At 44.9% G+C, this 12473-nt stretch overlaps 1 protein-coding gene across 2 annotated transcripts; it reads right to left on the bottom strand.

Annotated features, from left to right (window-relative positions):
* Window positions 1–1157: 1157 nt before the first annotated feature.
* LOC311112254 (MSL complex subunit 3-like) lies at window positions 1158–11172 on the bottom strand. 2 transcript variants are annotated; one of them, XM_084155304.1, is made up of 12 exons: window positions 10921–11172; window positions 10137–10219; window positions 9276–9371; window positions 9084–9181; window positions 8859–8959; window positions 8590–8712; window positions 8153–8313; window positions 7704–7862; window positions 7120–7445; window positions 6609–6818; window positions 6409–6493; window positions 1158–2185 (listed from the first exon to the last, which is right to left on the bottom strand). In XM_084155304.1, exons 1-12 carry the CDS (start codon window positions 11017–11019, stop codon window positions 2086–2088), a joined length of 1641 nt encoding a protein of 546 aa, XP_084011430.1. In that variant the 5' UTR covers window positions 11020–11172; the 3' UTR covers window positions 1158–2085. The 2 variants fall into 2 exon arrangements, with proteins under 2 accessions (XP_084011430.1, XP_084011431.1); XM_084155305.1 differs by having other exon boundaries at window positions 8590–8709; window positions 10921–11104.
* Between the last annotated feature and the right edge of the window lie 1301 nt (window positions 11173–12473).

The following is a 12473-nucleotide window of genomic DNA, read 5'->3' on the forward strand; positions in this document are numbered from 1 at the left end:
GTCAGAACAACCAGTACCACTGGAGATGTTCAGAGGCAAAAATATTCTGTATGTTGTGACTGCAACATTGGCCTTTACACTCAAGAAACCATATTCAGAGGCAGAGTGTGTGTTGGTCAATGCTAAGAGGGACTCTACAACAGGCAGCTACATCGGGAGCTGACAGAGGGGAGGCATTGTCTACGGCAGGGTACCCCAACTGGCGAGCGGGTGATTTTATTTGGCCCCCAAGTTCTAAAAAACCCCACAAAAAATTATGTATTTTATTTTTTTGTTGGACACCAGCAAATCAGCTTCAAGTGATTTTATTTTTGGAAATCAGTTCCAAAGTATTCCCACTCATAAAAGAGATACTGTATATGTGATCGCATACAGATGTAAGGAAGATTTGAAATGACTGTTTTAGTCAAATATTAGATCTGTTTGGACATCTTCCGGCCAATTTGCAGTCTTTTAAATAGTTAATTATGTTCCGGCCCCCTGTCCATCCTCTCAAGAAAATAAATTGGCCCGCCGCTGAACCTAGTTGATGATCCCTGGTCTACAGGCACAGCGTGTTGGCAGGACATCTGGCACCACCTAAATCAATGGAGCAGCACAAATGTCCAGCGACTGATGGACAGGGCACAACCCAAAACACTGTGTGCCCATCAGAGGCTGAAGTCATCCTCTGCAGAACACTGCCTTTGGTCCAATCTCCCTCCCCTGGGCTGCCCCCCTGTCCTTCTCAACTCTCTGATATCACACCTCTGAGACCAAAGGCCCTGTTCAATCTCAAACCGTAGCCGGTTCACCCTGAGGATAAACCCAACGATCTGCCCTTGTACTTTGCTGTAGTTTAGAACAACCTTTATAGTGTGAATAATGTTTCTTTAACGAAATGGTCTCAACTTGAAAGAGAGAAGAACAGCAGAGAATAGGACCAGGATGAAATGCATGGCGCGTTATAGCACAGCGATGTATACAGCCGACAATGCATATTTTCAAGGCAACAACGTTTGCAGAGATTGCATTCACGGTAAACATAGCGCACTTCGGCACAAGTGTCAATTACCTGTTTATAGTGTGCTGCCATATAACACGCCTTGCATTGAATCCTGGCCTAGGTCTTTATGAATCAACAGAAGAGCAACACTCATAAACCACATGCAAAAAATATTGCTCCAACTTTTATTTCAGATAAGACGAATGGAAAACAGACTGAAAGTTGATATTTTCACATTTCCACCTCCGCAGTTTGTTCTTGTTTGAGTCTACAAGTTAACAGTGTATAAAAAAACAAAATCAAAACAGAATAAGGAATTTATACATCAACTGATCAACAGAATTCAATACACTTGACCTTTTTCAAACATTGAGGGTAATTCCATGACAAATATAAATATGAACACACAGTGGCCATAACGTCACAGCCCCTCTAAGCAAGAAGAACACAGACAGTAGACATTACTAGAGTAAGGGCATTCTACAAGCGTTTAGAAATACCTTAATCGACAGCACACACTGAAGAGTGGCTTGGAGTAGCAAGCGTGGCGAGCTGAGGAGAAGCCATTAGTCTCCAATAGTCACACATAAAGCGAACATATAAAATAGCCACTCTTATTTTCTCTGTGTTTGCTTGAGGCGGACGGAGAGAGAAGGATCGGACACAGATGGTGCTAGAGAAAGAAGAGGGCCAAACGTGGTCCTTGAGCGCAGAGAGAGAAAGCAAGACAAAGTCAGCATCACGGGAAAGACCCCAGCAGGGGGTTAGGGTCTACAGCCTAGGATAACAAGTAGACGTCCATTAGGTAATCATTGCATCCTAGGCCAGGCTGCCAGGTTGGGGGCTGGGGAGAGAGAGGTACTTGGCCGATCAGAAGCCAAGACCCTTCCTTTACTTCCTTCTGATAGGCCGGGCAAAACCAAATAGCTCCATGGGTTGTATTTAGGAGGGCAAGGGTGCACTGAGACAGGGAGAGACATAATAGCGCAGTCTCAGAGAGCAAGTGAAAGAAAGGGATGGTTTGGGAAGCAGCTTGGAGCTCCCCTCCCAGCAGTGCAGTTCAGGGCGAGGGGGGGCGAGGCAGGGTGAGATAGACGGCCTCAGTAAACAGCCCGCGGGTGCTTCATGCAGTAGTGGGCCTCCGATGACGACACGTACGACGACTCCGGAAAAAAGTCCTCGTGGAACTCAGCCAAAAACCTGGGGAGCAGAGAGAGGGATGGAGGGACAGAGCGAGAGAGAGAGATATGGAGCAGAGGGCGAGAGGTCAAGAAACATAACAAATGTGACACCATTACAGGGTCTAATTCACCACACTGAGTAAAAGTCTGAAGTGAACTAGCCTTAACACAGCATGGCCATCAACAGACAGCTAGCTAATGCATTTGGAGCAAAGACCACTGTGGAAAATGCACCAAAACGCTGATGTCACTCCCTCGACTACTGTGGATGTCAGTCCTGTGTAGCTCAGTTGGTAGAGCATGGCATTTGCAACGCCAGGGTTGTGGGTTCGATTCCCACGGGGGGCCAGTATGAACATTTTTTATGCACTCACTAACTGTAAGTCGCTCTGGATAAGAGCGTCTGCTAAATGACTAAAATGTCTAAAATGTAATGGACCAGACTAGTTACTCAGCACTCCCAATCCTGGTGTCTTCCTTCCAACAGGGGGCTTGTCAATGCCCATTCCCCCCTTCAGGCTTGCAGTCAGTCAGTGCTTTTAGTAACTTGCCTTAAATAACCCAATTCGCCAGAGTTGGAGAGGGAAAATCTCCCCGTCTAATCAGTAGGGAAAATAATCCGGAATGTTCTTAGTATCCACTGCTCAGCCAAATCCTCTAAATCTTGCCATCTCATCTTAACTCTACCGGCTCTTCTAATTTGACTGCAAACAAATTATCCTCATCAGAGGGAGAAATTAAGAGGCGCTTTAACCGGCGACAAATTATCATCATCATCATCATCATCATCATCGTTGTGGAGCCCCGAACTAGTCCGTATTTATTGGTCATCCTATCTATTGGTTAGTGCAAATGTAGAGCAAATGCTATAAACTTGAACCACATTTCTCTGCAGATGTTAGATAAGATATGGACACATTTTTGTGGGAGAGCAGCTGGAAGGACACAGGCATCCTCGTTCTCATACACAATAGGCACTCTCTCTCTCTCCCTCCCGAGTGGTGGAAAAAGTACCCAATTGTCATATTGGAGTAAAAGTAAAGATACCTTAATTGAAAATGACTCAAGTAAACGTGAAAATCATCTAGTAAAATACTACTTGAGTAAATGACTGAAAGTATTTGGTTTTAAATATACGAAAGTATCAAAAGTAAATGTAATTGCTAAAATATACTTTAGTATCAAAAGTAAAAGTATAAATCATTTTAAATGCCTTCTATTAAGCAAACCAGACGGCACAATTGCCTTGTTTTTTTAATTTACGGAGAGCCAGGGGAACAATCCAACACTCAGACATCATTTACAAACGAAGCACTTATGTTTAGTGATTCCGCCAGATCAGAGGTAGTAGGGATGACCAGGGATGTTCTCTTGATAAGTGTGTGAATTGGACCATTTTCCTGTCCTGCTAAGCATTCAAAATGTAATGAGGACTTTTGGGTGTCAGGGGAAAAGTATGGAATATAAAGTACATTATTTTCTTTAGGAATGTAGTGAAGTAAAAGTAGTCAAAAATATAAATAGTAAAGTACAGATACCCCCCCAAAATACTTAAGTGGTATTTTAAAGTATTTTTACTTAAGTACTTTACACCACTGTCCCTCCCTCTGTATCACAGAAATACACCACACGATTCATGACTCTTCCAGAGATCCGTCCATGTGCCCAATCCCGGCATCCACCTCTCCACTCAGGTTTTTTCCCTTCCTGTATCTCACTAGTCTGAAGAGACCTCCTTTCTAAATATATAATTTTTCTATCCGTAACAAACTAAAATAAATGGTAATGAACAGCTGAATCCCATTGTAGGCAGGCATCAATATATTGCTTAAAGCATCCAACATTATTTCTCTCACCTCTTCTGTATTTTCAGATAAGTAGCTAGGTTTCTATCCAATTAGCGACAGATTTTCATGAGAATATTCCAGAATTTGCACAAAGCCAATATGCGCATTTTCCCACCAGTTGTGTTTCCACCAAACTGTCTAGTTGCGGATAAAAATCAGTGCACCAAAATGTAATTTTTCGCTTACGTTTTCATGTATCTAATAAAAATCTGAAGTTCAATGTGTTTTCATTGCATTTTCAACTCTACTGATAGTTTTATGACAAAAACTGTTGCATTAAATAGCAAATGTGCCTAGTCTGGTCTTGGCACGTTTGGTTTAGCCAACAGCTCGCAGATAGTGCTGGTAGGTTAGTCTACATTATAAAAATATTTGTATTTGTCAAACGGCAGTCAAGCATCGATCATGTCACCAGAGTAAGACCTTCAATATTCACTGGGAAGTAGCATCAAGCTCATACTGTGCACATTCATCACCCTGTGAAGTTCATCATAGCCTAACAAACTGCATGGTTTCCCGAGTCGTATTGGGAGGACCACACACAATGCCATCGCGTAACTCCAAGTTTACTTCGATATTATGGTTATTATATCAATATATGCGCATAAAGGAGTTTCCACCGCCATTTCTTGCATAATTAATTTTACAGACACAAAGATGGCACGAGGGGAAGAAGTCCCTAATAGACTATTAAGAGGTACCCAGCTGTGATAAGAAAGGAGTCATTTGTCCCTCTGTGTGCAACAGCACAGAGTAGTGGCTGGAGGGGAAATTGCAGGCGTTTGATTAATAAAGGAGAGAGAATAAATCCCCTAGGTTTGGGGCCAGCTGAAGATCGCTGGGCAGGATTTAAAGATTAGAATCGCAGGCTTGTGTAACGCCCACTCATCTCCCTTCACTTTAATGTAGTCTGGCAGTCTCTCACACACACAGACAGATGCAGGTGCGTGCGCACACACGGTCACACACACACAGAGGCGCGTGCACAGACACACAAACAGCAAATCAAACCCTCTGCATAAATAACATCTCAAGCCATCATCGTCTGATCACATCCTGTTAGATGATATTATAGTTAAAATAACCGTGGCAGGCAGGGCGAGCCAGCTTACAGGTCAGTGAGCACTTTTTCCACTCAGTGAGCTGCATGAATCTCACACACACACACACAGAGAGAGTTGCTACCTAGTAGTTTTACACCACAGCTAACTGCCCCGTTGAATGAGCTAGACTTCAGGTAACGGGGCTAACACTGGATAGGCGGAGAGGATTGTGCGCGTGCGTCAGCAGATCGATGCACACTGCGGACTACACTCCCAGTGCTCCCAACAGGGACCCCCCATCCCTCCCCAAGATATACAAAAAGCCCCATGGGAAAAATCCACCTCTCTATTCTCCACTGCATTGTCCAATGACTTTTTGTATAGGCTAATGTTCATGTTACAGCAGAGGCCCATCAAGCTACTGCATTGTCCAAACATTTCTGCATGCTAAGCTAATGTTTGTACAACGTCAGAAGCCCATCAAGTGGAAACCACTCACCAGGCTAGCTAAGTGAGTACGTCCAAAGAAATGCTGACGTGGGCATTATCGTGTTGCAGTGATCAAAGGAAGTCTATCATGGAACTGTCGTCGGCACGGCAACTAAATGGCAGCCTGTCTCTTCCTGTGAGGCGGCCGGCCCAATTATACACCAGGCAGTGATTGACTGGGGGATGACGGGCTTCGCCCAGTCAGGGTCACTAATCCTGGAGACTGGCGATTATGCATCTTCAGTTCCACTGTGAGTTACTGTGGCTTGAGGAGGGGTTATTTAAGCAATAAGCCTGGAGGGGGTGTGGTATATGGAAAATGTATGCACTCACTAACTGTAAGTCGCTCTGCTAAATGACTAAAATGTAAATGTAAATGTATATGACCAATATACCACGGCTAAGGGCTGTTCTTAGGGACGACGCATCGCAGAGTGCCTGGATACAGCCCTTAGCTGTGGTATATTGGCCATATACCAGAAACCCCCGAGGTGCCTTATTGCTATTATAAACTGGTTAGCAACATAATTGGAACAGTAAATGGTCATTTTTTATCATACCCGTGGTATACGGTCTGATATACCATGGCTTTCAGCCAATCAGCATTCAGAGCTCAGTTTAGAAAACGTGATGACCTCTATTTAACCAGGAAGGTTATTGAGAAGACCTTTTCTTCTAAAATAACCACCTGACATTGGCTACTATGGCAGCACAAGGAAACGTTCCAGGCCTAGGTCGTATGGAGGTGAGCTATGGCAGCCATAATAGAGATGATTGTAGCCCTGGTTCTAGCCTAGTTATGATGTGTGGCTGATCACTAAAAGAAGAAAACATGGATTCTTCTATAATAAGATGGGAGGTACCGGAGGAAGAGCTCCAGGTGTTTGACCAGGGCCCTCAGGTTCTTCTCTGGGATGTGCATCTTCCCCAGGATCTCTGGCAGCTTCACTGTATGAGGGGAATAAACAAGATTGAAAGAGAATGAGTGACTGGAGGCTACATTGAACTAAACAACATCCCCGTTTCCCACACACACACAGAAAGGGCTTTTGCGGATACCTACCGAAGAGGCGTAGGAGGTGCTGTGAGCCGTACAGGTAGGAGGGTGGGGGAGGCTGGTCACTCTGGGGGTAGTTATCAGGGGTCAGCTTCCAGCTCAGGACCTCGTTGAGCTCGTTGTTCCGTCGACTCTCCAGGCCGGAGAAGATGCCGCTGCCCTCCTTACTGGGCGTCAGGGGCAACGGTGAGGATGAGCCGCTGTGGACAGGGGTTTCTGGGAAGGGGACAGGAGGGCAGACAGCGGTTAATCAACTGATGGAGTGGGTGGACAACATTTGCATGGACACTTCAGAAACAACAGACATGTACAGTGTGCTGTAGCACTGAGAAGCTGTGCATAGACAATATCCCATGTGTTTGGGAGAGTACTGTATGACAACAGTGAAGAGAGTGCTTTCTAGTGGATGGATATGGTCATTACAACAACAGAGGACATGAGTGACACTTTGCATAAAGTAAAGCACTACACGATCAACTACTTATTCTGTGTTTGAGTGTGTGTTCTTGCCACTCACTCTTCTCCAGATTGAGGAAGAACTTGGGCAGTTGGGCGGGCGTGTCGAGGCTGGCAAGGCGGCGTTTGGGCTGGGGTGAGGTCGTAGCGCTGCCGCTGCCCCCCTCGCCCGCCAGCCGCTCGCCCCCCGAGGTGTGGCGCGTGGAGCGCCGCAGGGACTGGGGGGCGTCGGGGTCGGCCATGGAGGCGCAGCGGCGGCGTTTGGGCGTGGAGGCGGCGGCGTTTGCCGTGGTGGTGGAGGCCTCGCTCAGGGCCGGCTGGCTGTCCGTAGACTGGGGGGTGGAGGGGTTGTGGCCCGAGGGGCTGGGGGTGCGCTCACGCAGGGTCCTGGGACAGGAAGGGAGGAAGGAGATGATCAAAGAAAGACCAGAGTTCGGCAATGACCTCCAAAATCACAAAACCAAAGAAACATACAATAATTTCTCACTGACATTTTCACCTTACAAACTGAACAAAGGGCCTGATGTACTTAGTGTCTTCAACAGTGAAACGTTTTCAACTTCATTTTGTTTTGTCTTCCCGCCTGAAAATGACCGATGTTAACTATTCAAGAGGATTGCATACATAGCCTGACGTCTGTCTTACTTGTTGGAGCTGGCTGTGTTGTCCCGGATAGGCAGGAAGAACTTGGAGGAGCTGACTTTCTTGAACTGAGCGTGCTCGTTGGGGTACAGGAGGATCATGGGAAGGGTGAAGTCGAAGGTGATTCTCAGGCCATCCACCATCTCCTTGCAAAGCTCCTCACTGAAACAAAATGGTGACTGTTAGCTTTACTATCACGAAGATAATTTCATCCACGATGACCGTGTTCAAGAGCATCAAATATGTGATGCATTGTGGGTAATATTGTGACTGACACACTTGATCTACAAATAACATTGTGTAGTTATTTATAATGCAAGGTGATTTGTAGATCAGTCAGTTGGCAGGCGCCTGCAATGTCGGCTGCAATGTCAAACAAAACCATTATGTAGCCCACGGGACTCATGGGAGGTGAAAAGGCTAATGGGAAATTTAGTATTTTGGGGACTCACTTCTTCTCTGGAGGAACATAGTGAGGACTGAGGCTGGTCTGGGCGGTGCTCTGGTGACTTCTGTACCTCTCATTTGCAGAGAAGGCTGCGTTGAAGGCAAAGTGCTTCACGTATGATTCCAAGATGTTCAATATGTTCATCTGGCACGGAAGCTTCACCAACTGGGGCGAAAAATAACAAAGCCCTTCATGATCACAGCTCATTGGCAGTGAGATGCTGAACTGTCAAAAGCAGGGTTGCATTCAGTAGGGTACATCGAGGCAAAACGTTTTGCAACAGAAAATGACAAATCTGTGTTCCTATTGGACAAATTCAGTTAGTACCTCCCCGTTTTTATAAGTTTTCTCCCTACTGAACAATATCTAGGGATTTGGAGCAATAGGAATCGGTATATGGCACTACAATAAAGCGGGTGTTATCTTTGTTTAATGACACACCTTCTTCCTCTTGTTGATGTAGTAGCAGTCATCCTCCAGTTTCTTCTTGAGAACCTCAGGGATGTCTATGTTGATGGTCTTGTCCTCACTCTCCATCTTAGCGTGAGCTTCCTGCTCTTCCTGCTGGAGATAGATGGGCAAACAGTCAGATCCATCCAGGCATTTTGTCAACATTTGTATTTCTGACAATGTCAATAGAACAACCGAGTTGATAGGTTATGTATTGAGAAACATTGTTGTCTGTCATTTTCTAACTTAAAACACATTACCATTTTGTCCAAATCTTCGGAAGAGTCGCTCTCCTCACTTTTCAAAGATTCAGGATCCTCGGAATCGTCCTCGTCACTGTTGTCTGAAGACGAAATCAAACCTGAAAGATAACCCCCGAAAAGTATATGTAATTTTAGCTTGCAAGCCATCTCCAATGAAAAGCCATTCCGATAAACTACTTTGCACTATCACTAGTTTGAATGTGATGGAACAGTCAAACTCACATGCGTCATCACTCTCTTCCTTCTCTTCAGGAAGTGTCTTCAGAGCTGACTCAACACCGGGTAGACGACGACGTCTCTTCCCCCATCCCTTTCTCCTCCTGTGTGTTGGAGTGGACACAGTTAGACACGACACACTCTGCAGTCACGCCTAATGCTTGCTTTTCCGATCTTCTCCAATGGAGTCAAACTTACATGCGAGCCACAGCTTTACGAGCCAGTTTACGTTGTAATTTGCGATTTTCGTCAGTTTCCCTGAGCACATGGTCCTCTGCAGCCAATCGATCCCAACTGTAACACAAAGCAACAGATGATGAATCCCACCCCTTCCAATTCAACATTTTACATTTTTACATTTTAGTCATTTAGCAGACGCTCTTATCCAGAGCGACTTACAGTTAGTGAATACATATTTTTTTTATACTGGCCCCCCGTGGGAAACGAACCCACAACCCTGGCGTTGCAAACGCCATGCTCTATCAACTGAGCTACATCCCTGCCGGCCATTCCCTCCCCTACCCTGGACGACGCTGGGCCAATTGTGCGCCGCCCATGAGTCTCCCGGTCGCGGCCGGCGGCGACAGAGCCTGGATTCGAACCAGGATCTCTAGTGGCACAGTTAGCACTGCGATGCAGTGCCTTAGACCACTGCGCCACTCAGGAGTAATTCAAGCTGCATGCAGTCGACATGACAGTATTGTGTAGGTGATATCAAGGACAAAGCTCCACTGAAGGTTGCTATCCACACTCAATGATTTCCACCATATAGATCGTTATTAATAAAATGTTGATTTGGTGCTGGGGGGCAAGGAGACCCCCAGCTCCACTAAAACCATTGACAACTATGTGCAGTTTTAGATACAGGGAATGGTGCATTTGTTTTGTTTATGGGGGAGGGGTAACCCTCCCATCCCATCCACCCCTCCCCTGCACCACCCCCCAGGAAATCAGTGAGAACCTTCCTACCTGTCCCACCCATCCTCCTCAGTACCCGAGATGCCCAGACCCCCTTCTTCAAACGCACCACCCCAGACTGTGTCTTGTGTGTGAGTTTACCTTCTGTTCCAACCATTGAAGTGAATCAGGTATTCTGGGACTCGCTTTCCACGTTCATCTTTGCCAATTACAACATCGACGACCTAAAACGTACAATTCCAGAAATTAACGTTAGTTAGCGGTAGCCGACTAAACTCAAGTTAGCGTGTAACACAGCCAGCAGGCAAATGTTTATTACCACATCGAGACAGGTAACAATACGTTAATTAGCTAACGTTACATTACTAATTGGCACTAGCTAGCTAACGTTATGTAAACAACGGGTTGGCTGATTATAATTTGTTGCCCTGGCCTTGCACAGTTGCTAGCTAACGTTAACTCATGCTACCTATTTTAATTCACCGTTAGTGTTTAACGTTAACGCTAGCTAGTTTAACGTTACTTCCAACGTAGCGGACAGTTGTTGTTTTATGACAGTTAGCTAAATGTAGCAGCTAACGAGCTAGCTAAGAAACGATACCCGAGCTAACTTGGCTACAACATGTGCAGAGATTAGCAACATATAACACGGCTGCAGCCATTATTGATGGCCTCATCTTCATAAACCTGCCACAGTGATAACGTTACGTTAGCCTAATAGCAAACGTTAGTCTTTTAGGAGTTAACTAGCATGTCAACCTCGGGCGGGCCTTCGGGTCTATCCGGGTAAATCAAATAAAAATGTCTAATTTAGCTACAGTATTGAATAAAGCCATAAAAACTGGCAATCAAAATGTTTGGGAATTTCATGCAGTTTCAGCCTTATGACCGCAAACAAACTCTTGCTAAACAACAAGCCATTTACCTTAGCATCATAGAGTACTTTAGCCTTTGTAGGGTCAGGTTCGAAACAGAGGACTTTTTCTCCTTTGTGGAATTTAAATTTCATTCCCCGGGAGTTCATTTGTTCGTCATAGCGAGCAGGAGAGGAGGCATCTGGACCCCCCGCTCCTTAACCCTTTCCCTGCCGGGCTGTATCCAAAGGGGTCTCTGAAAAAAAATATGGAGATGGCGCTAGGACACAACTCATCAAACGAATGCGTAATAGGGAATTTCTACTTTGGTCCTTCGTGGACGCCGTAGAAATAAACAGTACAGGAATTGACCAGCAGAGAGCGCCCGTTATTCAAAGATGATCCCACTAATATTTCTGTGCCAGGGTGTTGAGGTGACATGTAGCCCCTCCTATAATAAATCAAAAGTGTGTCCATGTAGCTAATAAATAACGCAACAAAGGATAAGCAGTAACCATTAAGAGTTGTGTCAACAAAAACAAGCTTTTTCCAACCCGAGCTTGTTTAAAACCAAGGAATATCTGTTTACATCACCCTGAGGAAGGCACAGTGATGCCGAATGGTTGGTGTTTTACCCAATAAATTACTGGGAGTTTATGTATATAGAGTGTGCGACTCTCTTTATTTATTTTGTATATCTTACAGTTTATTTGCCATTAGTCAGCACCGCTACACTAAATATTTTTCTCTGGGTGTGCGCCAGCTCGTGCTTTTTATTACATATTGCAAACAAAAACAGTTTGAAAAGGTTCAGATTGTGAATGTTTACTCAGCTTAATGAGGCTCATTCTTTTCTAAATTTGGAGACTGCACTGGCACCATTTCCGTTTTCAGATGAGAAAACAGAGAGCAAGAGAGTGTGAGAAAGAGAGAGAGAGAGACTGAAGGAAATCCCTCTTTTTATAGCCTAGATGCATTTGTGTGTATGATGCCTTGTATGCTAAACCGCTTATCAGTGCCAGTGTGTGCTTTTTTCCATTCTGACTGAAACCATCAGGCTATCTCTGCTGTCATATCTGTCACCACACCGATGTGTGACATGAATAAGACCTCCATTCACAGTGCAATTCTAATGAGTGACACATTTAGCTCAGTCAACTCACAAGGTCATGATTGTATGTCATAGCCTACTTCATTAGCCTAACACACTACATTTGTTTACTGTTGGCCAGAGTAGGTTACTGATGAAGTAGGCTACCTGTTTCTTGTCATATGGCTAGACAAGAGACAGAGTTCGCCAAGTATAATGAATTAGAGCAGAACAGTTACTTTGTTAAACATCTTTACTCTTCCTATAACAGCCAATTGGACTGCTATTATCTATAAACACATTCTTATACAAGTTTTTTTCTGTCATATTTGGTTTCTAGTGGCTGATACCCACTAAAGTATATTAGAAACCATTCTACGTGGTCCCTTCCCAGCACCCCTCCCAGCCTAATTTAACCCCTGCAGGCTGTTTTACCCCCATTCCTCTATTAATAAAATATGTGGCTTTTAACCCTATCAGTCCCGAGACCCCAGCAAAAATCGGCTTTTCATTTATCTGACTTTCATTTATCTG

The sequence above is a fragment of the Coregonus lavaretus genome, assembly GCF_964263955.1.
Source record: "Coregonus lavaretus genome assembly, chromosome: 38".
Classification (NCBI taxonomy): Eukaryota; Metazoa; Chordata; class Actinopteri; order Salmoniformes; family Salmonidae; genus Coregonus; species Coregonus lavaretus.